General features: G+C 41.3%; 1 protein-coding gene and 1 long non-coding RNA gene across 2 annotated transcripts; both read right to left on the bottom strand.

Moving 5' to 3' along the window:
* Positions 1–15589: 15589 nt before the first annotated feature.
* Positions 15590–20182, bottom strand: CNGC15 (cyclic nucleotide-gated channel 15). Its single transcript, XM_078584327.1, has 7 exons — positions 19927–20182; positions 19365–19854; positions 18618–18830; positions 18030–18319; positions 17825–17936; positions 17500–17736; positions 15590–16542 (listed from the first exon to the last, which is right to left on the bottom strand). The coding sequence occupies exons 1-7, from the start codon at positions 19938–19940 to the stop codon at positions 15847–15849; spliced, it is 2052 nt and encodes a 683-aa protein (XP_078440453.1). The 5' UTR covers positions 19941–20182; the 3' UTR covers positions 15590–15846.
* A 1361-nt stretch (positions 20183–21543) lies between these two features.
* On the bottom strand, positions 21544–26434 carry LOC144710700 (uncharacterized). Its single transcript, XR_013583381.1, has 3 exons — positions 26257–26434; positions 24936–25049; positions 21544–21787 (listed from the first exon to the last, which is right to left on the bottom strand). It is a non-coding gene; the product is annotated as an uncharacterized LOC144710700 (long non-coding RNA).
* Between the last annotated feature and the right edge of the window lie 63 nt (positions 26435–26497).

Genomic DNA, 26497 nt, shown 5'->3' with positions numbered 1-26497 from the left:
GTCTGCTCGACCAGCCATCGATAGGTGTGCATAGTAGAGCAATTAATCATCCATGTTGTGTGGCTCCAAGCCTTTCTGAAGTCGGCTTTCTATTGGAAGTGTATAAAAACACTCCAATGGTTCCGCGCCCTAATAACCACAGGACCAAGGAAATTCCCTAGCGCTAAGTATACCATATGATGTCATCAATGAGGGGACGCTTCCTAGCATATCGTCCTATTTAAGTGTAGGCAAATGGTGCTTCCATTCGTGTGATCTCCTCTTTGGAGAAAGCCACCAATTGCACTCCCTCTGTCTCAGTATAGCCTCTTGTCAGGGTAGTTGCATCGTAAAGGGGGGGGCGGGTGTAATCTTTGAGCTCGATTGGATGGTAGCCATCTGTGAGGGTCCAACCAATCTCACTGCCTAGGTCATCGGAAGTGTATGGCCAGGTGGAGGCCCATTCGGTTCGGATCCTCCCTTCGCTTTGCTTGCATCTTGTGTTGCTGGGTCAGCGCAGCCTAAATCAATCGAGTAACTAATTTGGGTCAGTAGAACCTACTCGTCCACGATCGTTTGAGTCTATAAGGGATGAGCGAGTCGACTCCAATCGGCCTGTACCTCGTGAGATATCCCTATCAGAATGGTCACATGTGATCAAGAGAACTAGGCTGACTCGACCAGTCTCAGCCGAACCTACTCAATCTCGGTCACTCGAGTCAGGTAGGTTGACTCGGGCGACTCCAGTCAATGCATATGATTCAACTTGTTTGGACTTAGCTGAGTCAACCAAGTCGATTCGGGTATTCTCGACCGAATCAATCAAGTCAAGTAGAGTTGGATCGGCCGAGTGGATCAGGTCAACTAGGTTGACTTGGGTTGACTCAACTAAGTCAACCCTATATACCGGTCAAACTCGGCCAGGTCCACTAGATCAAACTAGTCAAACCAAGCATGTTTGCCTGGGTCGACCTGGCCTGAATCGGTGGGTTCGACCAGGTCGGACCCAGCGGGTTCGATCGGGTTGGGCCCCGCTAGTTCAACTCGATTCGAATCAAACGGGTCAATTGTATCAGGCCGAGTTGACTCAGCTAGTTTAAGCTGGTCAACTCGTGAAGTGTTGATCTGGGCCGCCTGGGTTGACTCGTTAGAGCCATTCGATCGGAGCTGACAGGTTTGACCAGGTCAACCAGTTCTGACAAGTGAGACTTGGCAAGTTTGACCAGGTCAACCTGAGCTTGATCAGCCGTGTTGACCTGATCTGATCCAACCCGGTCGATTTGGTGAGATGCGGTCGAATCGGTTGGGTCAGCCAGGTCACTTCCGGCCAGATTAACCAGGTCGACCTGGTCGGTATTAGTCGAGTCGATCAGGTCGGATCTGGCCAGATCGACCAGAATGACCAGATCTACCCTGTCGGGATCGATTGGGTCAATTCGGTCAGATCTGGTCAGGTCAACCAAGTTGACCCGGCCAGGGTCGGTTGGGTCGATTCGGTCGGATCCGGTCGGTTGACCAAGTCAACTCATCGGGATCGGTTGGCCAATCGGGTCGCACCCAACCGGTTTGATCGGATCGAGTCTGGCCAGGTCGGCCAGATCGATCCAATCAGATTTGACTCAACTGACGTGGCCAGGCATGACCGAGTAGCCCATCCGACTCCACCCAACGGGTCTAAGTCAGTGTGTGGGCCATGCTGAGGTGGCAAAGGTCCAGAAGAGTATAGTCGTCCAATTGGTGGTCCACCGCATGATCTAACAACGACGATGCTGTGGAATTGTCAAAATAAGTAGGCGGCGCCTTGGGCGAGGTGTCCGACAACGAATTTAATGCATTGTCGGCATTTGAAATTTCAACGTCAATGGTGGCTGGCGTGGCGCATTCGACGGCATACAAAGGATCAATCAAGTTGTGGGATGTGTTTTCAGCCATAGGTTGTGACGTGGCGGGTGCATCAGGTTCTTGAAATAAAGACGCAGTTATTGAGCCGTCGGCATTTAATGCCAACAACTCAATTTTTTGACCGTTGGGACTGCGGTCCATGGGTCCATCTCTTGGACCATCACGATCGCAACACGTGGACATCACGACGGTCAAAATGAGCTCATTGACTGAGATTCCTTTGTTTTTTATGTTTTTTCCCTTTTTTGTCTTTTTTCGTATTTAGGGAGCCGTCAGATGCATCCATGATGTTGGATCCGATGGCGTGGGTGCTTCTGATGGCTGATGTGGGCTGAATCAGGTCCACTATGGTATCAGTGGACCCAGTTTCCACCTCCACATGGGCTGCTAGGGTCAGCAGCCCCGCCGACGTGGCACCCACGTCAAGAGGCAGCCCGCATTGGATTGCGGGCTACATGTTAAGTTTGATGGTGAAGCTAATTGGATCAACATTCCTATATAAAAGACAAAATCATAGAAAATAAGTAATACAAACATATGCGTCTTGTCGAGACGAACAATTTGAGTATAAATTCGAAAGATGAGTCCAAGTTAACCAGTTCTCATCAAAATGTTCAGTTGACGAAAGTTCAAGAAAAGAGGATTGTTATGTATATTCTATTTTTTATTCTTAAACCAACATTAAATGTTGACTACTCATCTCGTGTACATATGTTTCCAAAAAAGAAGAAGAAAAAAGAAGAAGAAAAAAGAAGAAGAAAAAAAGAAGAAGAAAAAAAGAAGAAGAAAAAAAGAAGAAGAAAAAAAGAAGAAGAAAAAAGAAGAGAAAAATAAAACAAAAAAAGTCATGAATAGTTTATCCATTCTCCTCTCAAGTTCATCCTATATCACTATGCTTCTCTCTCTTCCATCACTACTATCTATTATCTTTCTCCTTTCTATGGTTCACCATCTCCCATTCAAGCACTTTCTTATCCTACCTCCATATGCTTCCCTTTTCCTCTTCAAATGTATTTGAGAGTATAGTCAGCATGTGTGGGTTCCTTTTATCATGTGAACAGTCATCTATGTGATCACTTGTGCCGTTTTCACCATTGTGCTTCCATGTTCCTCCATAAGCTTCACCATTCACACCACCACCTCATTCACCCTTTGTGCATCCTTTCTATGTCTTTTCATTCATCTCACACTTTTGAGGAGGGAGACGAGTCTACCCTAATGCACCAAGTAGCCTCCTAAAATTATGCGAAGATGTGCGATCATAACATTGAGCGGGAAAGGAATAGCTCCTCCAATGAGCGGTGAGGATCGTTCATGCCTATGGTATTAAATCCTTCCTTGCTCACCGCACTTAGCTCTGCCCACATGCTTTAAGAGGGTCCAATGTTGAGAAGTCCAAATCCCATGGGGCTAAATAACCCGACATGGTGCAATCAATAGTTGAAAGACTATGCATGCTTATCTTCAAGGCGAGAAGGTGAAAAGGTTTATCTAAGTAAATTTATGGGATAATGTTAAGGGATTAGCATTAAGTAAAATGTAGGGTGTTTGATAAGCATGAATTTTTCGTTGCATACATGCATTAAAATGCTACTCTGAGATGATAAATTATCATTAAAACATGCATTTATGCCTATCTTAACATGAAATACCGCATTTATGTGAATTAAGTGTTTTAATCCCTAAATGCATCATTTTGTGCATATTTGTGTGTCCATTTTTATAAACTAACCCAATTTGACTTCTCTGAAGTCAAATGGTTCATTCTCACAATTTCAATGAATTACGCTATGATCTCCTGTGTCTTCTCTAGTGTCTTCGTCACTACACTGCCCTGCCTGTACACCTCAGCTATCGACCGTTGATCAAAATGAATGTCTTTCAGCTTAGCATATATTCTAGAATGACTGAACTGCAAATCCCTCCTGAATATGTTCGTGGACTCATCTTGGAAACTCTTCAACCTATTCTCTAGTGGGTAAACTTTATAATTGCAGCATAATAGGCACACCCATATGCCTGACCCAACCTCCATGAAATATCTAAATATATCTTCCCTCCCTTTCTGTTTGGTACGAGATGTGCCAACCAAAGGCAGAGGGGTTTCAGAAACATCATATCCCGATGTCTTTCCAGCCGAGTCAACGCACACGTCGCCACGTGGAAATTCCATTGAACACTAGCTAAATTCAAAAAATTCTCATTTTGCTAAATTCACAAATTACCTCGTTTTCCCAAATTCAGACATTCATATAATACATAGCTTCCATGAAAGAAAAAATAAGAGAGAATAAACATTCAAAACTCCATCGAGACCTTCACGACATGATGATACCCAAAACTCATAATATCAGGAGAAGTTCATAGTGTAAGAGCAAGTAATACGGTTTTTGAAATATAAAACATTACAGAGTAATCTGAAAATTTCAAAATTAGTGAGGTAATTTGTGAGAAGCCATTGGGAGAAGAAAATTTTCTCCAAGTTTAAAGGACAAGCCTTGGAAATTAGCCAAACTTTGCCTTCTTCTGCTCAGTTTTATTGTTTCTGTCACAGATCAATCAACAAGGATGAGAAGCAAGTATAATTTCTGATAGATAGAATGTAAATTCACTGAGATAATGAGAGATGGGAATATTGATTGATTGATTCATAAGCAGAATTGTATTAGAAACCGAACTTTTCTTTATTTCAAAGATCAATCAACAAGAATAATTTTTGACAGGTGGGTAAATTGATTGACAGTGATTTACTGATAGATAAAAAGTAAATTCACAGATATGGAGAAAGATAATTGTGCATCTTTCTTCTAAATAATTTTGCATTTTTCTTTGAGTGGTCTCTGCATGCATAATTTTTCTTGGTAAGGAGGATAATTTTTCCTTTGTCACCATGTCACCCCAAAAATCAACATTCTGGACTACTATCAAAACAATAATTTAAAAAAAAAATCCAAAAAATTTACCGAGATAATGAGAGATGGGAAAATTGATTGATTGATTAATAGGAAGAATTGTAGTAGAAATTGAACCCTTCTTTATTCCAAAGATAAATCAAGAAGTATAATTTGTGATAAATGGGTAAATGATGGATAAAAGATGAATTCACGGGTACAGAGAAAGATAGGAATGAAGATTGATTCATTCATTTATTGGGAGTGCATAGGAAAGGGCAAGTATTAGACCAAGTGAGAGAAAGATAATCGATTGAATTTTCCTAGAATAGAACAAATCATAAAAGAGGTTCCACATTGGTCATACAAATTAACAGAGGATTTTGAAGAACACGAGGAAGAAAATGAAGAAGAATTAATGGAAGATCACGACATTCGTTCATAAAAAGCCAAACGTGTTGTAATCTATACTAATAAAGAGGAAACTACCAACGTTGTTAGTGATACTAGTGATGGTGATCAAGCAGAAGAAGGTAAATTCACTGATATAGAGAAAAAGATGTATGAATAAAATAAAAGAAAAATTAAGAAACCAAAGAAATGAAACAGGAAACACTTACCACAGCACTCTCTTCCTCCAAGTATTGACTTTCAAGAGTCGGACGTCCTTCTTCAAGCTTTGTAATGGTAGACAGAGAGAGAGAAAACAAGGGAGAGAAACAGAGAGAGAAGAGAGAGTGTGAGTTTGAAGAAGTGAAAGAGATACGAGAGAGAGAGAAAGATAGAGAGGAAGTGAAACTGAGAGTGATAGACAGAGAGAGAGAGAGAGACAAAACAAGGGAGAGAAACAGACAGGCAAAGAGAGAGTGAGATTGAATAAGCAAAACTGACAAAGAGATACACGAGAGAAAGAGACAGATAAAGAGGAGGTGTGAAATTGAGAGTGATAGAAAGAGAGAGAGAAAACAAGGGAGAGAAATAGAGAGAGAGAGAGAACAAGGGAGAGAAACAGAATGAGAGAGAGAGAGAGAGAAAAAACACGGGAGAGAAACAGAGTGTGAGAGAGAGCAAAAACAAGAGGGAGAAACAGAGGGAGAGAGAGAGAGAAAAAACAAGTGAGATAACAGTATTCCTCCCTCAAACAGGGTTTTTTTTCCCGACACATGTGACAGTGAGGCAGTCCGGTCACGGGGACGTGATGGGACGCCGCAATGAAGGACGTGTGACGCAAACGTGATGGATTTTTTCAAAATCTATGGACGTGGTGACAGGACGGGGACTTGACGGAAGTTTCATCACGTCACCGGCAGTCATGTCCGGGCATCACGTCCCAGATGTGTCGTTCCCTATCAAGAACTAAACCATGAAGAATACTGCCCTCGATTTAGAGAAGTTCATTAGTGCCACCCAATCGTCTAATGTGGAGTGATGCAACTTCTAAATGCTTTATTTACCCAAAAAGCCATATCTGGAGGAGGAGTAAGATGCACACTAATGATAAATTGGTAGACTGAGTGGTCTACTACACCACAGCGATAAGCGCACAAAGAAACAGAAGAAAAAGAAGCATAATATATGGTTTAATACAGCCTAATGTAACAACCATAGTTTGCAAAAATGTAATGAAATTTGAATATCAGATACTTTTGGACTAATAAAGAATATAATTTGCGGTCAACCTTTATTTTTATTCTCTGGCTATGTGACCTAAGTCACCACATATTTGACATCTAAGAGTATATCCCTTTGAAATTACCTGCCTTTGTCATATCATTTTTGTCCTCGATTTTGATAACCACCTCATGGTTGGATTATCTATTTTTCCTGGGATTTTGATTCTGGTTCAACAGAGATGAGGTTTGTACGTTACTTTTAGTAGAAGGAAATATGGTATCTCGTATTTAGGCCGATGGTATGACATACATGGATCTTATTATTTATGATGCAACGATTTTCTCAACATAATATTCTCAAGATTGAATTTCATAGTGCTATTGAAATGAATCTATTTAGCCCAAAGCATTTGAACAAATAAAATATCAATGATTCTTCACCAACAAGATGACCAGATCAGGGGAGATTTTAAGATGGATGCTTGAGTCTTTTAACGTGAACTTTTTCTAACTTAATTGCCATAAAATTTTCTGATTCTTGATCTACCCATAGATGAAATAATCAGTTTTAATGCATCTCATGGATATTCAGATATTTTCATACCTCCGCAATACGATAAAATGGACTATAAATACATGACTTAATGGGTTCTTCATTTTATAAATTTTGGGACTAAATATTCCACCGAACATTTATGTTATGGGTTTTCAATCATGCCTCTAGTTTCACCCAACATTTTAATATCGGGCAGATCCTTCTAAATAAAATGTATCAAATTGCAGCCATTCTGATTATGAGTTATGGTGTTTTTCTATGATACTAATTTTTTTCTTGTGGGGTTCATCAACATCATTGTTCCTAGCGTAATAGTAATTTGAGAGCATGTTGTAGCAGTGATCATCTCCTTCCATCAATTTATATGCCATTGATAACATTAATATATTAAGAAGAAGAGAGAGTGAGGACATGGAGTCGTCAAAGTAGTCTATTATTGAATGATATTCTGTAACTCTTTACAAGACATACTGGTTAGTGTAAAAGACAATAGGTGTCACAGCAGACTGATGCTTCATGTACGACTTGAAAATTTATCTTACGATTATAGATCATGGCCGCATCGCCACCCTAGGTTACGAACTCTAAACTCATCATCTAGAAACTTCCCTCTTGGCAGACATGAATTGAAAAATCCAAAATTTTAGGCTTTACCAGGCTTCATGTTTGGCTTATAAATAGACATGTGTATCAATCATTTAGAATGATAAAAAATCATAAATATCTTCTTATGTTCTTTCTCTCTTCCTAATTCTTCTTCCTTCTATTGATCATATGCTTATATTTTTCTTCTCTATTTCACTTAAATAGCTCTATCATGGTATCAAAGCACAAAAATTCTTCTCAGACGGCCCCAGGTAAGATGAAGCCATTGTACAACAATCATGCATGCAAAAAAAAGTTATTTTTAGATTTTGTACCCACACAAAGAGCCACGAGCCATATTCCTTCTTGTTCCCTAATGATGAATCATCTCTTAGGGAACAAGAAATTCATGCATTAGTATTTTTCAGGGCACGCACAAAACTCTTTAAAAGTCATCATGACCACCCTCTCTAAAAAGGGGATATGGCCGGCATGGCCACACTTATGTCTTCAATGCCTAAAAAAATCGTACCTATCATCCAAGACTCCACCACTTCTCATGTAACATGCATCATGATCAATCATGAACTCATCTTCATGATCATAGATGATTTCATAAAAAAAATGCAGCATTACTACATGTCTAGATCCTGTGAGATGCTCTGTAAATGATCACATTAAAGTCCTTTTTGCGCACATTATGGATAAGGAAGAATTTCTAGAGGACGTGGACACCAAAGTTATGCTTCAGGACAAAAATAAAAGAACTAGGCCAACATGCTAAATCTACTATAGAATTAATCGCATGGCAGATATGTGATATGATATTTTTGTACATTGACAAGCGCAAAAAAAACCCATTTTCCATGCTTCCGGCACTTACAACCTTCATTACTCCTCCACAATCAATACAAGCATATGCATTTGTTGGGTTCTAGAGCCTTGATTGAGACAATAACTAATTGATTCATGTAGTAAAAGACTAGGAATAAATTGCAATGGCATTCTAAAACTAATGATGAGATTACCTAAAATATTTTTGGCAAATTCAATAGAATTCCATTTTAAAAAATAATAACTATTGAATACTTGTTATAGAAGAAAATGACAACCACATAATAACAATCACACATTCCATATCGTGTTCCATGCTCATTAAGACAACAAATTAATAATAGGGCACGTGAGATGCTTAGAATAAGTCCATGAATACATGATCGGGACTAATGAATTACAATGAGATTCTAATACGGAGACACTAGTCTTTAAGCATGTGTTCTAAATATTCATATTCAAAGGATGATCAAGAAGGAAATTGAAGTATCAGGGTAGAATTGCATTATCTACCCTTACCTATATTATATCTATGGCCTGTCTCATAGCCGTTAATGTGGAGACACAAAGGATAGATAGTGGGTGCTCTTTAGTGGAAAAAGCACACCACATTGGTATGTACGAATCCTTGAATGGTATCCTACCAAACTCTCAATCAGGTTGAGGATCAATGGCATATAATCTATGGATTATTGGCATGGTGCTAGAGAAATTCAGGTGAGAATTTCTTTGAGTTTAATTCTTTAATTATTTTTTATGCTGCGTGATTGACAAATCTAAGGCTTGATTGAATGACTGATTACCTTGCCTTGATTTTAATCCTTTTATGTGTTAGAAATAACTGATTAGAAAGATAAGTATTATTGGAAATTTGGAGAATGTTGAAATCCAAGGTTCCAAATCCATCAAGTCAGATTACGCTACTAGGTCAAACTCTGACGGCCTGTAAATCCATGCTATATGATTAGAAATGGATAATGCATTGACTGAGGTTCCTGAAATAGAACTCCTCACATGCCAAAACTTGTTCCTATGGACCAATTATATTCAGAGACAATTATTTTTACATAAATCAATAAATCACCTTACAAAGGATAGCCCAAATGTTGATGATCCTGCATATTCTAAATTGATCAGCAAGGAATCACTTATCTTTGAGTGCCTCCTAGAATAAATTGTTTATGAAGTTGAAGAATGATTAAAAAATCAAAAATCTTGGAAGGTGTTATGAGAATCAGCTCATCAAAGTCACATATTAAAAGAGAAAAGGAGGCAACGATGTATGAATTAGGCTCATCTACTTGCACAATTAAGTAAGGTCAAAGGTCTCTTCTGGGAAATTCAAGTGAGTTACACTATTTGGAAAGAGTGGGATCACTACAAACCTCTAATTCCAAAGTCAACAGACAAGGAATATATTCTCCAAGATTGAATCTACCTCTCCTCGGCTTGAATCCAAAATTGAGGTATTTTGAGTTCAAGTCTTTAATGTGCCGAAAAAAGCATCAATTGAAAATGTTATATCTGCTGAAATTCTTGAGGAAAGTAAATTAAAATTATCAGTAAATAAAATTCAGAATTTTGATCAGGTTTTAAATTCAGCATTTATTGGTCAATCGAAGGATAAATTTTTTTTAAGAATATGGCATATCAAAATAATAATCAGAGGAATAAAATAATAATTTCAGTCAGATGACTCTAAGGAAAATCTATGGGGCACACTTTCCAAGAATAGAAGGAATACTAAAGAGACAGGTTGGAAAATTGTGGAAATCCAAAATATTTGGGAAAAAGTTCTCTTACATTTGAAATTAATGAATCTAACAGTCAAGGGGGAGGCAAATCAGCTGATCTATACCAACATAATTGGGGAATATCAAGGAAGGAATCACAAACTTGTACTCAGAAAGTGTTTCAGTCATTGGTTATGCTTCGATGGTGAATTATGGTGGGTGGATTTTAGATGCAAGATCAGCAGATCATATGACCCCAAAATCCGGCATTTTCTTATCTCATACACCATGCCCAAGCATTAGGAAAGTTCAAACTGTTGATGGATCACTTCTAACTATAGAAGGTGTAGGAAATATCATATTAGAAACTATTTAGGCATTAAATGATATGTTGCACATTCAGAAGCTGTGTATCAATCTCATGTCTGTTGCAAAGTTAGCCAACCTACCTCATTATGCTGTATAATTTGATGATGGTGAATCATTTTTGGTGAACAAGGAGTCCAACAGAAATAATAGACTTTCTAAACTAGTCCAAATACTCTACTATCTTTCAGGTAATGGAGAAAGTGTGTACCTAAGGGAGGAGCCCAAAGTGAATAATGAAGAGGAGGTGAGACTTCTACATCAGGAATTGAGGCATCACTCACTTAGAACCCTAATACTTCTTTTCTGTATTTTATTTCCACAAATAAAAAACTTGGCTTTGAGGTGTGTAAATTCTCAAAAAATAGGAGGTATTAATATCCTCTAACCATGAATCAGAAATCTAGATTAGCCGCTAAAGGATATGCCCAAATTTATGGTATAGATAATCTGTAAATCATTTATCCAATGGCAAAGATGAATATCGTGAGAATAATCATTTGTGTCCATCCTCTATCAATTAATATAGCTTTTGATATTTTAACCTCTCCATTTTTTTATTAAGTTGGGAATACCCATTGACATCTCTCAAGTTTTTTTGCTTTGGGTAAACTAACTATTTCCCATGATTTAGTTCTACTTAGAGCATCTTATCCGTCATTCGTGGCTCACTTACATCTTTGATATTTTTGTGCTTCCTTCACATTTCTAGGAATATTATCTTTAGCCAAATTGGTAAAAAAGGTCTGATGTGTTAACAAAGCATATTTATAGGTCAAATGATCTACTCTAACTATTCCACCATATTTTTCTTAAGGTCTTATCCCTTTGCATTTTTCTTAAGGCTATTTGAAGGTTTAATGTTTTGGTCTACTCTAACTATTCCACCATATTCTTCAGTTATCTGTTTTTAAACATCAGATTCATTTGTATTATTTCTGAGATCAGATCAGTCACTTCTTCCCCTTGAGTTCATGACAGTGGGTGGAACTTAGTATTTTGACCCTCTCATTTCCTCTATGCAGCAGTTCTAATACAATTTTCATGAAAAGTAACATCTTTCAATACAAAATTTTCCTTAGATCAGGAAAAAATAATTTGATCATCTGGAAACCTTCCTATAGCATGTTCTAATGAAAAAATTTATGGTGTAGATTATCTGGAAGCCTTTTCTCTAGTGAAACAGATGAATATTATGTGAATAATCATTTCCCTAACAACAACATGATATAAAGAATGCATTTTTACATGGAGAACTATAAAATGAAATAGATAAGGATATTTCACCAGGATATGATCAAGAATCAAATGATAATTTGTTCAGTTTAAAAAGATGATCTACAATTTGAAATTTTCATCATGCACTTGGTTTGGAAAACTTAGTATCTGAGACATCATTTTAACTAATTTAACTATCAACAGAGTATCCGAGACCACACGCTATTTTAAAAACACCACAGGATGAGAAATTTTAAAATTGTATTAGTATATGCAGATGATATAATTATAATTGGTGATGACAAGGAAGAGATAAAAAATTTTGGCTATAGATCGTCTCAGGAACCAGGCAGGGAACTACTTAGGTCTTTAAAATTCTTTCTTGGCATGGAATTTTCGTATCTTTCAACATGATTTATTTTTATCACAACTGATTTATTTTTATCACAACAGATTTATACACTTATTTGCTAAGAGAAACAGGTCATCAAGACCGTCAACCGCTTGAGACCCCAGTAGATCCCAATCACAAACTGAAGATGGGAGGAGATTTTGAGGCAACTGGCCATGGGGTTTGATGGAGCGCATCCAGATGATGCCAACGAATCATCATACGAGCCGTCTTCATCGTCATCAGCATCCCCGCCGGTCTGTATCCAGCCTGACCTGCACGCCAAAGCGTTCGTGAAGACGCCCGGGTTTAAATACCCTGGTAGAGCCCGTCCGCCTCGGTATCTTCATGTTTCGTTATCTGTTTCAGTCGTTTTAAAATCGGTGTAGTGTTTGTAGGACGAGTGCACCATACTCGTTGTGATGCATCCGTGTCATCGTGTTTTCATTCCCGTCTGTATCATTTTATTTCACATCTTTTGATTCCGTAATTTCCTTTTTTATGTTGTAAAATGGGGAGGAGGTCTCTTATTGGACTTCCCCTTTGTTGGACTCCTTGTAAGGGGCCCATCATGGCCCTATATAAGGCCATGATGGGACCACGTTCAAGATAGATCTGGAATTCTCGTTTTTGGCAGTTACCACCGTCCAAATCTCACCAAGAAGATGAGAAGGTAGGAGAGGAAAAGGAAGAAGAAGAATAAGATCAAGGGCGTTTGGAGAGAAAATGATTGCTCTCTGAGTGTGCCCTCCAAACCAGCGAAGTCTTGATCGTTCTTTTCTTCTCCATTCAGTTATCAGCGTGGTGGGATCTTTGCTCGTGGAAAAACCTTCCTGCACGGTGGTCAACCAAAGAAACCACGTGGGATTATTGCACCTTGCGCCAATCGTCGCTCGCCCGCGTGATCGAATGGCATCGCGAGGTCACACCGACGCAATCACGGTCGACGCGGAGCAGGAGTGCACCGATCTGGTTTGACGGTGTATCGTCTCTTGGAGTTGCACGATCGATCGCTCTCGCCTTGTGATATCGCTGCGTTCCACGGAGCCGTCGCAGTGTAAACTCGAGTCATTGTTGAAGCCCGATGAGCTCCACTGCGAAGTCTCGATCAAACACTGCGGCCACCCTGGGCACTACAGCCGTTGCGGCGGCCTCGCTGTTGCCACCGTCAAGACCGGCGCTCTCAACTTAGTGACCGGGCTGTCGATACCACTCGGACGGCAACTTACCAATCGATAGTGTGAGAACGAACGCGATGATAGTCGCCGGACGCAACTATTGCACCAACCGACAGACAACAGATTCACACCACAGGGAGAAGTCACACCATCCGCTGACGCATCAACGAGCACGCCTTACATGACACGGTCGATAAGCGGTGCCACACAAGCACCGCACGGCCACAACGCCCCTTGCTAGTGCGGACGCCATGGCTTCCCGATAGTAAATTTGCACCCTTTGTGCGGCTATGCAGCCGGACTTCTCCACAGTGCAATCGTTGCGCTGCCTCGCGGTTGGGTAGTTGCATAGCACGATTTGACGCACGGCCACACCAAGGATTGGTTGCATCACCACTTGATCACACGCCGTACCGTCGCCGCCGTGTCAGGAGCCGCTGCTGTCCCTGCATGTGATATGCATTGTCTCTGTCGCCGTAGTGCACTGTTACTAGCCGACCACTGTTTTCCCCTCCAACCTCCACCGATTGCTCCAGCGTTGAGCCGCCAATTGAGCATGCCAACCCTCTCTGGAATTCCTCCACTGCATCTGCTCGCAACGCTTTGTGTACCAACGAAGACGTCAACGATGAACGCCGCCACCAACAAGGTAGGCTGTTCCCCTTGCTCGCCAGTTATATTACGTCTTTCAGTATATCTTTCGACTGCACGCCACTGCACTCGGTTAAGTTAGGTGAGAGATTTACTTCGAGAAAACTACGAATTGAGCATAATCCTAGGTACGGGTCGAACCCGTCCGTTACGTGCGAGCCCCTACGGAAGTATTTCGTTCGGTACCGTAGTCGCTGTTGTTGCTTCGACGAGGATCAGAAGGTCACCGTCATCGTCACCGGTTGTTGCCTCGGAGCTCCGAGCTCGGTGAATTCCCACTCGTCGGCCTTGCACGTACACTCCACTTAGGACATTCACATCCACGTAGTTACATTTACTTTAGTGAATTACCGGTCGGACGAAGTCGTTGACGACGTCCGACATCAGGGCATATCAGCAACCTATTGGTAAATTAATTTACTTGTCTCATACAAGGCATGATATATCTTATGCTGTGACCACCTTAAGTCCATTCATCCATGCTCCCAATATTCTGCATTTGAAAGCTGCTTTCATAATTTTAAGATATCTAAAAGGAACAATGGGATATGGGTTAGACTTCAACAGAGGTAAGTGTTTGGATTTAAATATCTACACCAACACAGACTTTGCGAGTTCACTAATAGATTGCAGATCAACCACAGGGAACTGTACCTTTTTAAGTGGAAACCTGTTTACTTGCAAGATAAAGAAACAAAAGACAATATCGAGATCGAGTGCAGAGGCTGAATCAAGAGCTCTTGTGGCTAAAGTTAGTGAGGCAGAATGGATAAGAGATATATTTAGTGAGTTGAAATTAACACTGGAGGGTCCAGTTAAGCTGTTGCGTGAAAATAAATCAGCAATAAGTTGTCCACGATCCAGTTCAACATGAAAGGACAAAACATGTTGACATCGATGGACATTTTATGAAAGAAAGATTAAAGGACGGTATTCTTTGTACCCCCTATATCCGATCATCAAGGGATTGGTAAGATTCAAATTTTGAAAGCTTCTGAACAAGCTCAGGGGGTTATCCATACTCCACTTGAGGGGGGTGTCAAGATAGAGATGTTACGGATGCTGAGCTGGACAAGCTTAAAGGTCGAGACGGAGGTGGAGCTGAACACTGAACAACACTCTATTGTCTCAACCAAAGAACTGATTGGCTCCTACTGATGATCTAGTTTCCCTGCTAATAAACTGTGAAGATTTGTTAGGCTTCTGTCATCGGTAAAAGTCTAGAGGTAAATTTTTTTTTCTTATCTTCCTGAAGTTCTACAGAAGTGAGAATATAACCTGTGGATTCTTGACATTCTTTTCTAAATCGACCAACATAGTCCTCGCGTATCATACCTGCCTGTCTACTTGATGAAAGGAATCTGTGATAGAGGAGTTGGAAACTCGAAGCCATGTCAGCATTCGGCGCCACGCCTACATCAAACTGTACAGCCACATAGGACACACAACAAGATTAGTTAGTAAGAAAAGGATATATATATTTTATATACATATTATGAGATATTAATGGATAGGATTCAATGTAGGATCATCTAAGGGCTAGGATTAAAGTAGATAGGCCAAGATCTAGCGGCTAGGATTTAAGATAGATTGGCCAAGATCTAATGGCTAGGATTAAAGTAGATAGGCCAAGATCTAGCGGCTAGGATTTAAGATAGATTGGCCAAGATCTAGTGGCTAGGATTAAAGATAGATAGGCCAAAGATCTGGCTGTTAGAATTAGACTGAATATAGACGTTATATTCAGTTATAACGACTACCATCAGTTTACAGAAATTTACTATATTTACATTATTAGTAAATAGTATAAATATCAAACCAACTTTAATATATATTGTGGATCAATACAGTCGTCTCATCACCTACTTCTCGTCCCTCTCTTCTCATTTTCTTCTTTCTTCTTCTTGTTCCTGTTATTGGGAAAAGATCCCTGTTCTTTTTATCTGTAATCAAGGTTCCTCCACTGAGAAATCGGGCTCAGCGGGCTTCATGAGGGACGAATTGGCCGCGCGAGGGTTCGGTTCTCTCGGCCCAGCTCTCGACCGGGCAGGCAAAAGCCGCGCCGCCGCAGCCGCGCGACTCTGCTGCAAGGGATCCTGGAACTTGGGGTACCTCCCCGGCGGCGCCGCCACCAACGCCAAGTCCTCCCGCCGCAGATCGATGGATAACGAGGCCCGTCGCCGCCGGCTCCGGCGCCAGGCGGCCTGTATGAAGCAAGCCGCCCAGGCGCGCCATTGCAAAGAGTAGAAGCGGAACTTGTGCCTGAGCTGCTTGCTGTGCAGTCTCCTGAACTGCGCGGCGACGAATCTCAAGTCCTCGGCCACCAGGGCGAAGGCCTCCACTTCGAAGATGGTCTTGACCGTGCGCGTCGACGAGGGCAGGCTGGCGGCGGGCCGCGGGTCGAGAGCCCAGGTGAGGAGCTCCTCGCCGCAGAAGTCTCCGGGTCCGATCCGGCACGAGTTGAAGAAGCCGGTGCGGCCGCCGTTGGTGGTGTACGAGTCGAGGTGGCCACGAATGATGAACAGCATCTCGCTCACCGGGTCCAGCTCGCGGACCGGGCACGTCCCCTCCGTGTACAGCGCCGGCCTTAGCCGCTCGCATATGGCGTCTAGCATCTGCTCGTCCATCTGGTCGAACAGCGGCACCTGCTCGTTGTTCATTCGACCAATGATTCACCGTCCCCACAGGCACACAGTGAATGCACACAATGAATGCGCACAATAAAAATGCATGCATACTTACATGCATGCATGCTTACATGCATCTGGTCGCACCGACATGTATACATGCATATGCTTGCATACGCTCATTCATATCGACAGTCGCCCATAGAATCACTCAGAGAGAGAGACAAATAGATAGAGACAGTCAGACAGAGAAAGAGAGAGTGAGAGAGAGAGAAATAGATAGAGACAGTCAGACAGAGAAAGAGAGGGTGAGAGAGAGAGAAATAGATAGAGACAGTCAGACAGTGAAAGAGAGAGTGAGAGAGAGAGAGAAAGGAAGAAAGAAAGAAAGAAAGAAAGAAAGAAAGAAAAAGAGAGATAGAGAGAGAGAGAGAAATAGGGAGAGATGGAGAGAGAAAGAAAGAAAAAGAGTGCGATAGAGAAAGAGAGAGAGAGAAAAAAAAAATAGGAAGAGATAGAGAGAAATAGGGAGAGAGAGAGAGAGAGAAGTACGGAGAGAAAGAGAGAGAGGGAAATAGAGAGAGAGAGAGAGAGAGAGAAATAGTGTGAGATAGAGAGAGAGAGCGAGAGAAGTAGGGAGAGATAGAGAGAGAGGGAAATAGGGAGAGATAGAGAGAGAGAGCGAGAGCAGTAGGGAGAGATAGAGAGAGAGGGAAATAGGGAGAGAGAGAGAGAGAAATAGGGAGAGATAGAGAGAGAGATATAGGGAGAAATATAGAGAGAGAGAGAGAGAGAGAAATAGGGAGAGAGAGAGAGAGAGAGAAATAGGGAGAAATAGAGAGAGGGAGAGAAAAAGAAAGGAGAGAGTGAGAGAGAAAGAGAAAGAGAGAGCCAAAGAGAGAGAAATAAAGAAAGAGAGAGTGAGAGAGAAAGAGAAAGAGAGAGCGAGAGAGAAGGGAGAGAGATGCGGCTAACCCGGCGAACGAGATCAAGGCAAAGGTGGCGCTTAATGTCTCGTCGGAGATCCCTGGGAAGACCATCGATGAGAGACTCCTCGTTCACTCCGCGAGTGGCCATCCACTTGCACTGGTCGTACTTGCGCACTCTCATCCTCAACTCGTGCGGCAGCTGCCGGTGCCGCATCCACTGCTCTGTGTCCGTTCTCTTGGTCCTCCATTCTTCCAGATGGGCCGATGTGGACTGAAGATACGACTGCGCAACGAACAAAAAACCCCATAATCAACTCAACGTCTTGGCTTAAATCCATATCAAGAGCTCTCTCGTGGAGGGGCAAACTCACCTGCATGTTGCCGATGAGCAGACCGAAGAGCACGAGTCCCAGGACGGCCATGACAATGGCGAAGCCAATTTCTCCCACGTACGTGCTGGTCATTAGATTCTGCCCCAACGAGCTTCGAAGAGGGACAGAACGACGAAGATGATCATCAGCTTTCTTTCATGCGAGAGAGCGATAAGGTTATTTTCGGCAAGTAGCGGATTCTTACCTTAGGTTTTGCAAGCCCCACCAGAAGCAGAAGAAGTACTTTTGGAGGAAAGGCAAGGAGGTGACGCCGGAGTTGAGGGCGTCGGCGTAGATGCCGAACTCGTAAAACGAGCTGCTCGGCTCGCACAGTCGCGTGAGATTGCTTGATCTGAACCAACTCTGCCTCTTCTCGCCCAAGTGGCGGCAATCCAGGAAGCTGAGATCGCAGATGGGGCTTTCCAGAGCGCATGCCGCCCGCCAGCACGACTCCTGCCGTTCTACAGACAGGAGATACCACAGCGCGCCGAGCACCTTTCCCAAGCAAAAATAATAATAATAATAATAATAATAGTAAGATGGATATGGTGTAATAGTGATGATGATAATGATAAGGCTGATTATAATACGATGAAGAAGAGGATGACGATCATGATCACAATCATGATCATAGTGATGAATTTGAAGAAGAACAAGAGGAGAATGACGATGATGATGATCATGGACAAGAGAAAGAAGAAGAGGATGATGATCATGATCCGGATCTTGAAGAATAATAATAATGATGATAATTAAGAAGAATAAGAGTAAGAGTAAGAAGACGACGGCTTACATGGCTGGCGAGCATGTAGAGGATGAGGTTGTAGGCGGCGCCAGCCCAGGCTGTTTCTGTGAGGACGCCGGTGGCCTTGACGATCTGCGAGGACAACGGGACGATCAAGCAGAGCCGCGGGACGTACTGGAGGATGATGCTGAACCGGAGGACGTTCTTGGTGTTGGCGATGATTGAACCCTTGAGATTGGGAATCACCACCCATAACAAAAACTGCAAGGAGAGAAAAAAAACAGTCAACGATCGAAAAGCCCAAAATAAAAAGAAGAAGAAACCAGAGGAAGAAAAAGAAGAAGCATGAAAAAGAAGAAACATGAAAAAGAAGAAGAAGAAGAAGAAGAAGAAGAAGAAGAAGAAGAAGAAGAAGAAGAAGAAGCATGAAGAAGAAGCATGAAGAAGAAGAAGAAGAAGAAGTAGAAGAAGATGAACCATGAAGAAGAAGCACGAAGAATAAGAAGATGAACCATGAAGAAGAAGAAGATGAACCATGAAGAAGAAGAAGATGAACCATGAAGAAGAAGAAGATGAACCATGAAGAAGAAGAAGAAGCATGAAGAAGAATAAGCATGAAGAAAACGAAGAAGAAGCATGAAGAAGAAGAAGAAGAAGAAGCATGAAGAAGAAGAAGAAGAAGAAGAAGAAGAAGAAGAAGCGTGAAGAAGAAGAAGAAGAAGAAGCATGAAGAAGCATGAAGAAGAAGAAGAAGCAAGAAGAAGCTAGAAGAAGCAGGAGGAGGGTTGTTTGTGCCTGAGGGAGCGGCAAGGCGGTGAAGAGATCGAGCCAGAAGCCGCGTGAGAGATAGCGAGCGGAGATCTTAGCCGGGTCGATGACGAGCTCGCCCCGCCCGAACACCCGCGATGACGGCGAGATGTACGCAGTGCGGAACCGGACGAAGATCTGAACAACGTAAAAGACGTCGGCGAGGGAGCGAATAACGGTGAGGGCGACCTCAAGGCGGACGGCTATGTCTATGCAGGCGGCGTCTGTCGTGCCGGGGAGGAAGAAGAGGAGAGGCTCGACGAATAGCGAGACCAAGCAGGCCGCGAGGAAGAGCTTATTCCATCGCTGTATCGTAGGCCCTCGCGGGTCGAGCACCTTCCTCGGCGCCCTGTTCGAGCCGTAGTCTTCGGAGAAGACCCTCGAAAGCACCTTCTGCTTCAGAGATCGGCTCGGCTTCTCGCGGTAGACTGTGCCCGTCGACACGGGCAGCTTTGCCTTCCCCGTATCCCCTTGGAACCTGAGACCAACCCACCATTAGTTCAAAGGAAAAGAAGCCCAGCAGAAAAAGGAAGAAGAAACGGAAACTCACCTCACCGACCTCATCGTTTCCGCTCCGGAGAGGCTCGAGACAGCGGGGAAGAGAAGCTCCTTCCTCCATTAAACCTCGTCCTATGTCTCTCTCTCTCTCTCTCTCTCTCTAGAGTTCTGCGTCTCTCTCGGTGGATATCTCTTTCCAGGCGAGAAGTCTGTGTGCGTGATGGGGGAGTGGGGGAGGAGAGCCGTCGCCATCGGAGAGGTCGTCTCCCGACGAAATCTTAAACATGTGAGCGGGGACGAAAAAGGGGACGATAATGACAGCAGCGATGAGGCGGGGAGCTCCTCTTAATGGCGAAAAGCTCGGCGGCGCCGCCGCCGTGGACCCCGTGAGGCTTGCCACGGACGACGACTTTCTAAAATCATGACGAAGAGTACTTATACTGGTCACTAGTGCAGGGACGCGGACGGGACGAAAAATCGTCCCGTCCAATGGGATGGACGAATTCTGGCACGAAAATTCGTCCCGGGGGAAACGAAAAACTAATTCGTCCCGGTTTTCGTCCAGAGACGAAAAAATCCGTCCGTACGATGGACGGACGAATGCTGGACGAAAAACTAATTGAATTCCTAGATTAATTGAATTCCAAAAATTCTATGGATTTCCAAGAAAAAGTGGAAAAGTCAATATTTAATTCCTCGCTAATTAAGAATATAGTTTATTTGTATACATGCCATTATCATCTTATTATAATATTTTCATGCTTAAATTAATTGAGTGAAATGAATCATTTAACAGATAATTATGGTAAAATATTATTTTTCATATCCCATTAATTCTTTGATTAAATTCCCAAAAAAATGCAAAAAAATCTAGAGAAATGTAGAAATTTCATAATTTAATTCCCAGCATTCTACTATTATTTTTATTACAAGTGTGACCTTTTGTGATTTAATTATTCAAATCTTCATTAAATTAAATTCTGAAAAATTCAATAGATTTCTAGATAAATGTCCAAAACTTATTAATCAATCCCCACATTAAATAAAACTAAAATCTTTTTTGTAGACATGCCATTGTCATTTTAGTAGAGTAATTCGAAGCTCAGATGGATTGCATCAAAAGAATATTGGAAGAGATAAGTGGGGGAAAAGCAGATAATTGAATTAACTAATTCCTCGATTAAATTGTCGAAGAATTCTATGGATTTCCATGAGAGTGTGGAAAAGTCAATATTTAATCACTCATTAATTATAATATGATTTATTTTTATACATGCCCTTTTCATCTTACTATAGTATTTTCATGTTTAAATTAATTACATGAAATGAATAATTTCACAGGTAATTTGGGTAAAATAAGATCTTTGTATCCCATTTATCTTTTTGTTAAATACCCAAAAAAGGAATTAAGTTCGAGAGAAATGTAGAATATTCATTATTTGATCCCCAGCTTTGTCAATTCTAGAAAGTGTTTGAAGAAGTCAATTCAATTTTATAAAAAGGGGTATTCCATGCTTAAATAAATCACATGACATACATAATTGAACAGAAATTTATTTACTTTTCTCTCCATCGAAAATCGAAATGGCTAAATATGTTGTAATGAGAAATTGTAGATATTTCTTTCGTCGACCCTTCGAAATTGTCCATAGGAAAGCACACAGACGCAGATTTAAAAATTGTTTGTCATAGTACTGCTAGATGTGTCGTTCATCCATCACATGAAAGGTGAAAAGAAAATACACAGCGTTCGTTCAGAATCTGAGACAGAATAATGATGTAGAGTTCACTCAGCCGTCCATCCAGTCCGCTCAAAATCATCTTCACCGTGGTGTAGAATGGCAGTGATGAAATGGCTTTGTCATCTCTCTCGATTTAAGGCAGTCCATACCAACACCCGAACACCGACATATCTACAGAAAGTTAAATTGGTAAAAAAAATTTCATTTCAAGAAAACTGGTGTATAAATGTAACGCTCCAAATTTGTAACTCTCCAAATGTGTTTGGGGGGAAAACTCAATAGTGGCATGTTGTGATGCAATACAATGAAGCTAAAGATTTTATGACATGGAGAGAGATAGAGTGTGAGATAATGAGAAAAAGAGAGATTGAGAGATTAAGAGAAAAAAAGAGTGAGATAACGAGAGGGTGAGATATTGAGAAACATTATAGAATCAATTAAGCATCGATCAATTTAATTGCAATTAATTTCCATTTCCGTCTTTGTCCAACTGATAAATGTAATCCATGCATTCTCTTACTCTGTATCTTGATGCAGAGTAAGAGAATGGTAATGGATCAAATATAGAGATAGGGAAAGGATGTGAAAAGGAGAGAGTGAGAATGAAAGAACAAAACATTTTGAGAAGTGGAGAGAGATGTGAAAATGAGAGAGTGACCGGTGACTGAACATTCAAGATTACAACCAAGGAAAGATCATTCTCTCCTCTTTAAATTTTGAAGTAAACAGATAACAGGAATTACCTTCCAGCCTACCAATTTGTGCATAAATATTACTCCCACATTAAGCAAGATGAAGAAGCGTTGGAGCATGCAGATCATGATGAATGGAACTATTCAGCTATGTGATTTTAATTAACATTCAAGCTATTTTATTTTGTGATTTTAATTAACGCTCCATCAGTGCACTGGTCAGGCTTACAACAAGAAATTGGCATGCAATTTGAGTCAATTGTGGAAAGTATCGCATCCGGACATCCTTCCACCAGCTTAGTCGGTTATCCTCCTCCTCACTGCATGGGATGTTTAGATACTTATCTTGCTCTTGTTTGGGCATTGAGCGTCGTGGATGATGATTACACAAACGCATATACTGCCGCTTGGAGGAAACATATTGTGGTGGACGACGACTTTTTGACGGTTCTCCCTGCTCTAAGTCACATTCAGTTGCTTTTGTAATAGATGCATAGTCTAAAAGACGGCCAAGATAGGAATGCACATCTTGGCGACATGACAAACGCACAACCTCTATTTTGGAGAATGGATCCAATCTCACTGTTATGGCGACCGTTTAATTGCCCAAAGTACCATTACATATTGCATCACCTTGTTATGAATAGCACTACACGCCAAACGCAATGCATCCCTCCGCTTAGCATCCAATGCTGCCCCTGCATTGTACATTGCCTACTCAAGGTGGATCTTAAGCTCTGCGATCAATGATGTTTCCTCAGTGATTAGTAATTTCTTCGTCGAACACACAAAGTCAGAACCCTGGAATAGAGGGCTGAGGATGCCCAAATATTCATCAATCAAACTCCCAATCCTCCAAACATAGGCCGTAATCCTTAGTCGACGTCAAAAGGAACCTCATAATCATATGGTCCAGTACCTCTCTCTTGGAAAGACTGTGCTCTAGCATAATGAAAGTGGAGTTCTAGCATGTTGGGCAGTCAACCTTTATCTTGTTTGAATCTGAGAGCTCAAAAATTTTGCACATATTTCTCTATTTGTTGTGTGGATCCCTAGATGGCATTAATGATGACTCATACTTGTGAAATGGTTAGTCCCAAAGGTACAACTGTCGCCGTAGTATTTTTGTCGACCTGTGATTTGGTTGGATCATTTGTGTCCAGCGTTGTATCTGGGCGGAAATCTCAGACACGTGGAGTATTACTTCTCGGCGCCTCTGTTACGAATGATCTTGAGTTCGGCCTGGTACGAGGCTGAGTACATGGGCAATGCATGGTACGTGTCGGTCCACAGTGAATTGAGGATTTTTGGTCTTCACTTGATCCACAATGGAGGCCAGCATCGTTCTGTTGTTAGATTCATTGTCCGTGATGATGGCATAAAGCTTCGACTCGATGTCATATTCATATGCAACTTCCACGATGATCCTCGCCAAGTTGGTGCCGCAATGGGATCCCTTGATCTGTCAGAGAGAAAGAAGAAGCTCACAGAGCTTCCAGTCCATTCAATCCAGTGGGCATTGACACCTAAAAGGGCGAGGTTATTTTAGGATGTCCAAGCATCTAAGGTAAGAGAGACATTTTGGACTTCAACAAACATCTCCACCAACTTCCCTTTGACTTCTATTTACATCTTTTTAGACTTTGCTTTGACTGCATCTGGACTAGGGATGTCCCCAACCACTTGTGTCCCGTAGAACCATAGTCTTCGGAATAACTTCTTCACAAGTCGCCACGAAAGATCATTGTTATATATGAACCTAACGAATTCCTCCTTCGTTTGCTCCACGTTGATGCCGCATAAGTACAACTTGTGGGTGAGTAATTCATAGTGGAGAATAGTTCTCTACTTCGTCAGGACTCCCTTGATTTCATCGTGAAATTTACGGTGTACTTTATCTAGATATCTCCAAAATACATTTGTGCTCTTATCTTTATTCCTCTTGATGATGACCTTATGGATGGGGTTCTGCGCTTGACAAAGCGTACACTGGTACTCGTCCAGACCAACTTCAACAAATCGATCTAAAACTTTAGACCGATTGCATCTTCTGCTTTGAGATGATATGTTGTCATCAACCTCTACTAAATAGCACTCCGCGAACACTGACGGCGTAGCCATAGCCGTTGATTTTGGAGTGGTAGCAGATCATTCGTACAATGTGTGTGACGCACAATTTTCATGACATGCTAGAGTCGCATTCAATAATAAAAAATGATGGAGATTTAAATAATTGTTTTTCGAAGTCTAAGTTCACAAAATTAAAAATTGCAGAAATTAATGATGTTATACTACACTTAACCACATGAAAGAAAATTATATCAATCGGATCAAACCATCCATCAATCAGATTTACTCCATGGACTGATCGAATCCTAGTCCACTGAGTAGAATGGACTGATGGATCCATTACAGTAGTGCATATGACAAGGAAGATGGGTGGAAAGAACCCATTTCTTCTTCTCTGTATTGTAAATCCCATTTATTGATGACCAAATCAATCACAAATTTTTGACCAATTGAACTAACTATAGATAGATGAATCCAAAAAAATTCTGGCTGATTCTTACACATTAATCACATAACACATACAACAAATTGGTATATATGTAATTAACACAGTGTACCTCTTTTGGGTCGACGACAAAGACGCACGAGATCAGGTGCCTATGCTCGAGTTATATTTCGACCTGCCCAGCAGTGGCGGTAGTGACGTGATCAGTGATGGCACGGCGAATTCTCTAAAATCCAAGAAATTTGAGGTAAAATTAGATATATGAACAATTCTTAAGAGATTGAGAAAGATAGAAAGGAAGAGAAAGAAAGATTTAGTGAGATGGAGAGTGAGAGGAGGAAAGAATGAGAAAATTTGGAGAGGTAACAAGCGAGAGAATGAGAGATTGGATTTAATTGAGAGTGAGGAAAGGAAAGATTGACAGATTTGAGAAATATAGAAAGCAGGAGACAGAGATTGAGATATTGAGAGAGATGGAGAGTGAGAACATGAGTTTTTGAGAAATTCTGAGAGGTAGGAAGCAAGATAATGATATGTTGAGATGTTAGGAGCAATGGATTATTGAGATGTTAGGAAAGATTGACAGATTTGAGAAATATAGAAAGCAGGAGACAGAGATTGAGATATTGAGAGAGATAGATAAAATTGAGGTAGGAAGCAAGAAGGATAATGAGAGATTGAGGTATTGAGAGAGACGGAGAGTGAGAGAAGGACATATTGAGGAAATTCAGGGGACGTAGAAAGAAAGGGAATGAGAGATTAAGAAATTGAGATAGGTGGAGAGTGGGATAAAGAAAGATTAAGAAAAATAAGTGGGATAGAAAGTAAGAGAACAAAAGATTGAGAGATGGGAGATATGGAGAGTGAGTGCAGGAGATATTGATAAAATTCGGAGAGGTAGAAAGACAGAAAGATATGTTGGTATATTGGGACAGATGGAGATTGAGAAAAGGAAATATTGAGAAAATACAAAGAATTAAGAAAAAAAAAGGTATTGCTTATTAGGACAGATGGAGAGTGAGAGAAGGAAAAATTGAGAAAATCTGAAGAAGTAAAAAGCAAAAGAAAGAGATATTGATGTATTGGGACAGATGGACAGTGAGAGAAGAAAATAGTGAGAAAATCAGAAGAGGTAAAAAGCAAGAGAAAGATAGATTAAGAGAGATGAAGAGTGAGATAAGTAGAGATTAAGAAGATTCGGAGAGGTAGCAAGCAGGATAACTAGAGATTACAAGACTGGGAGGGATGGAGAGTAAGAGAAGGAAGGATAGAGTGATTTAAGAAAGATAGGAAGCAAGAGAAAGAGAGATATAGAGAGATGGCGAGTGAATGAAGCAATGATTGAGAAAATTCACAGTGGTAGAAAGCAAAAAAAAAGACAATTGAGAGATGGGAACGAATGGAGAATAAGCGAAGAATGCACATAGTTCGACCGTCTTCGAGACGTCCATCAGGGACGCGATTTCCAATGATGAGGACGGGGGCAGAGGGCGTCGGGGAAACGAATGCCACCAATGAGGACCTCCCGTGGTAGGCTGGTTGCACCGGACGGGTTGGAGGTGGGTGGCTGCAAATGCTGTCGGCCTTGTTCTTCCTTTGAAAAGGAAGAAACAACAGGGGTTTCAAAAGAAATTTTATTAAATTAGTAAAATATAACCGGTTTTTTTTGTGACC

The sequence above is a fragment of the Wolffia australiana genome, chromosome 12 (genome assembly GCF_029677425.1).
Source record: "Wolffia australiana isolate 7733 chromosome 12, ASM2967742v1".
Taxonomy (NCBI): domain Eukaryota; kingdom Viridiplantae; phylum Streptophyta; class Magnoliopsida; order Alismatales; family Araceae; genus Wolffia; species Wolffia australiana.
The sequence above is the reverse complement of the archived record's forward strand: the minus strand, read 5'-3'. Positions and strand labels throughout refer to the sequence as shown.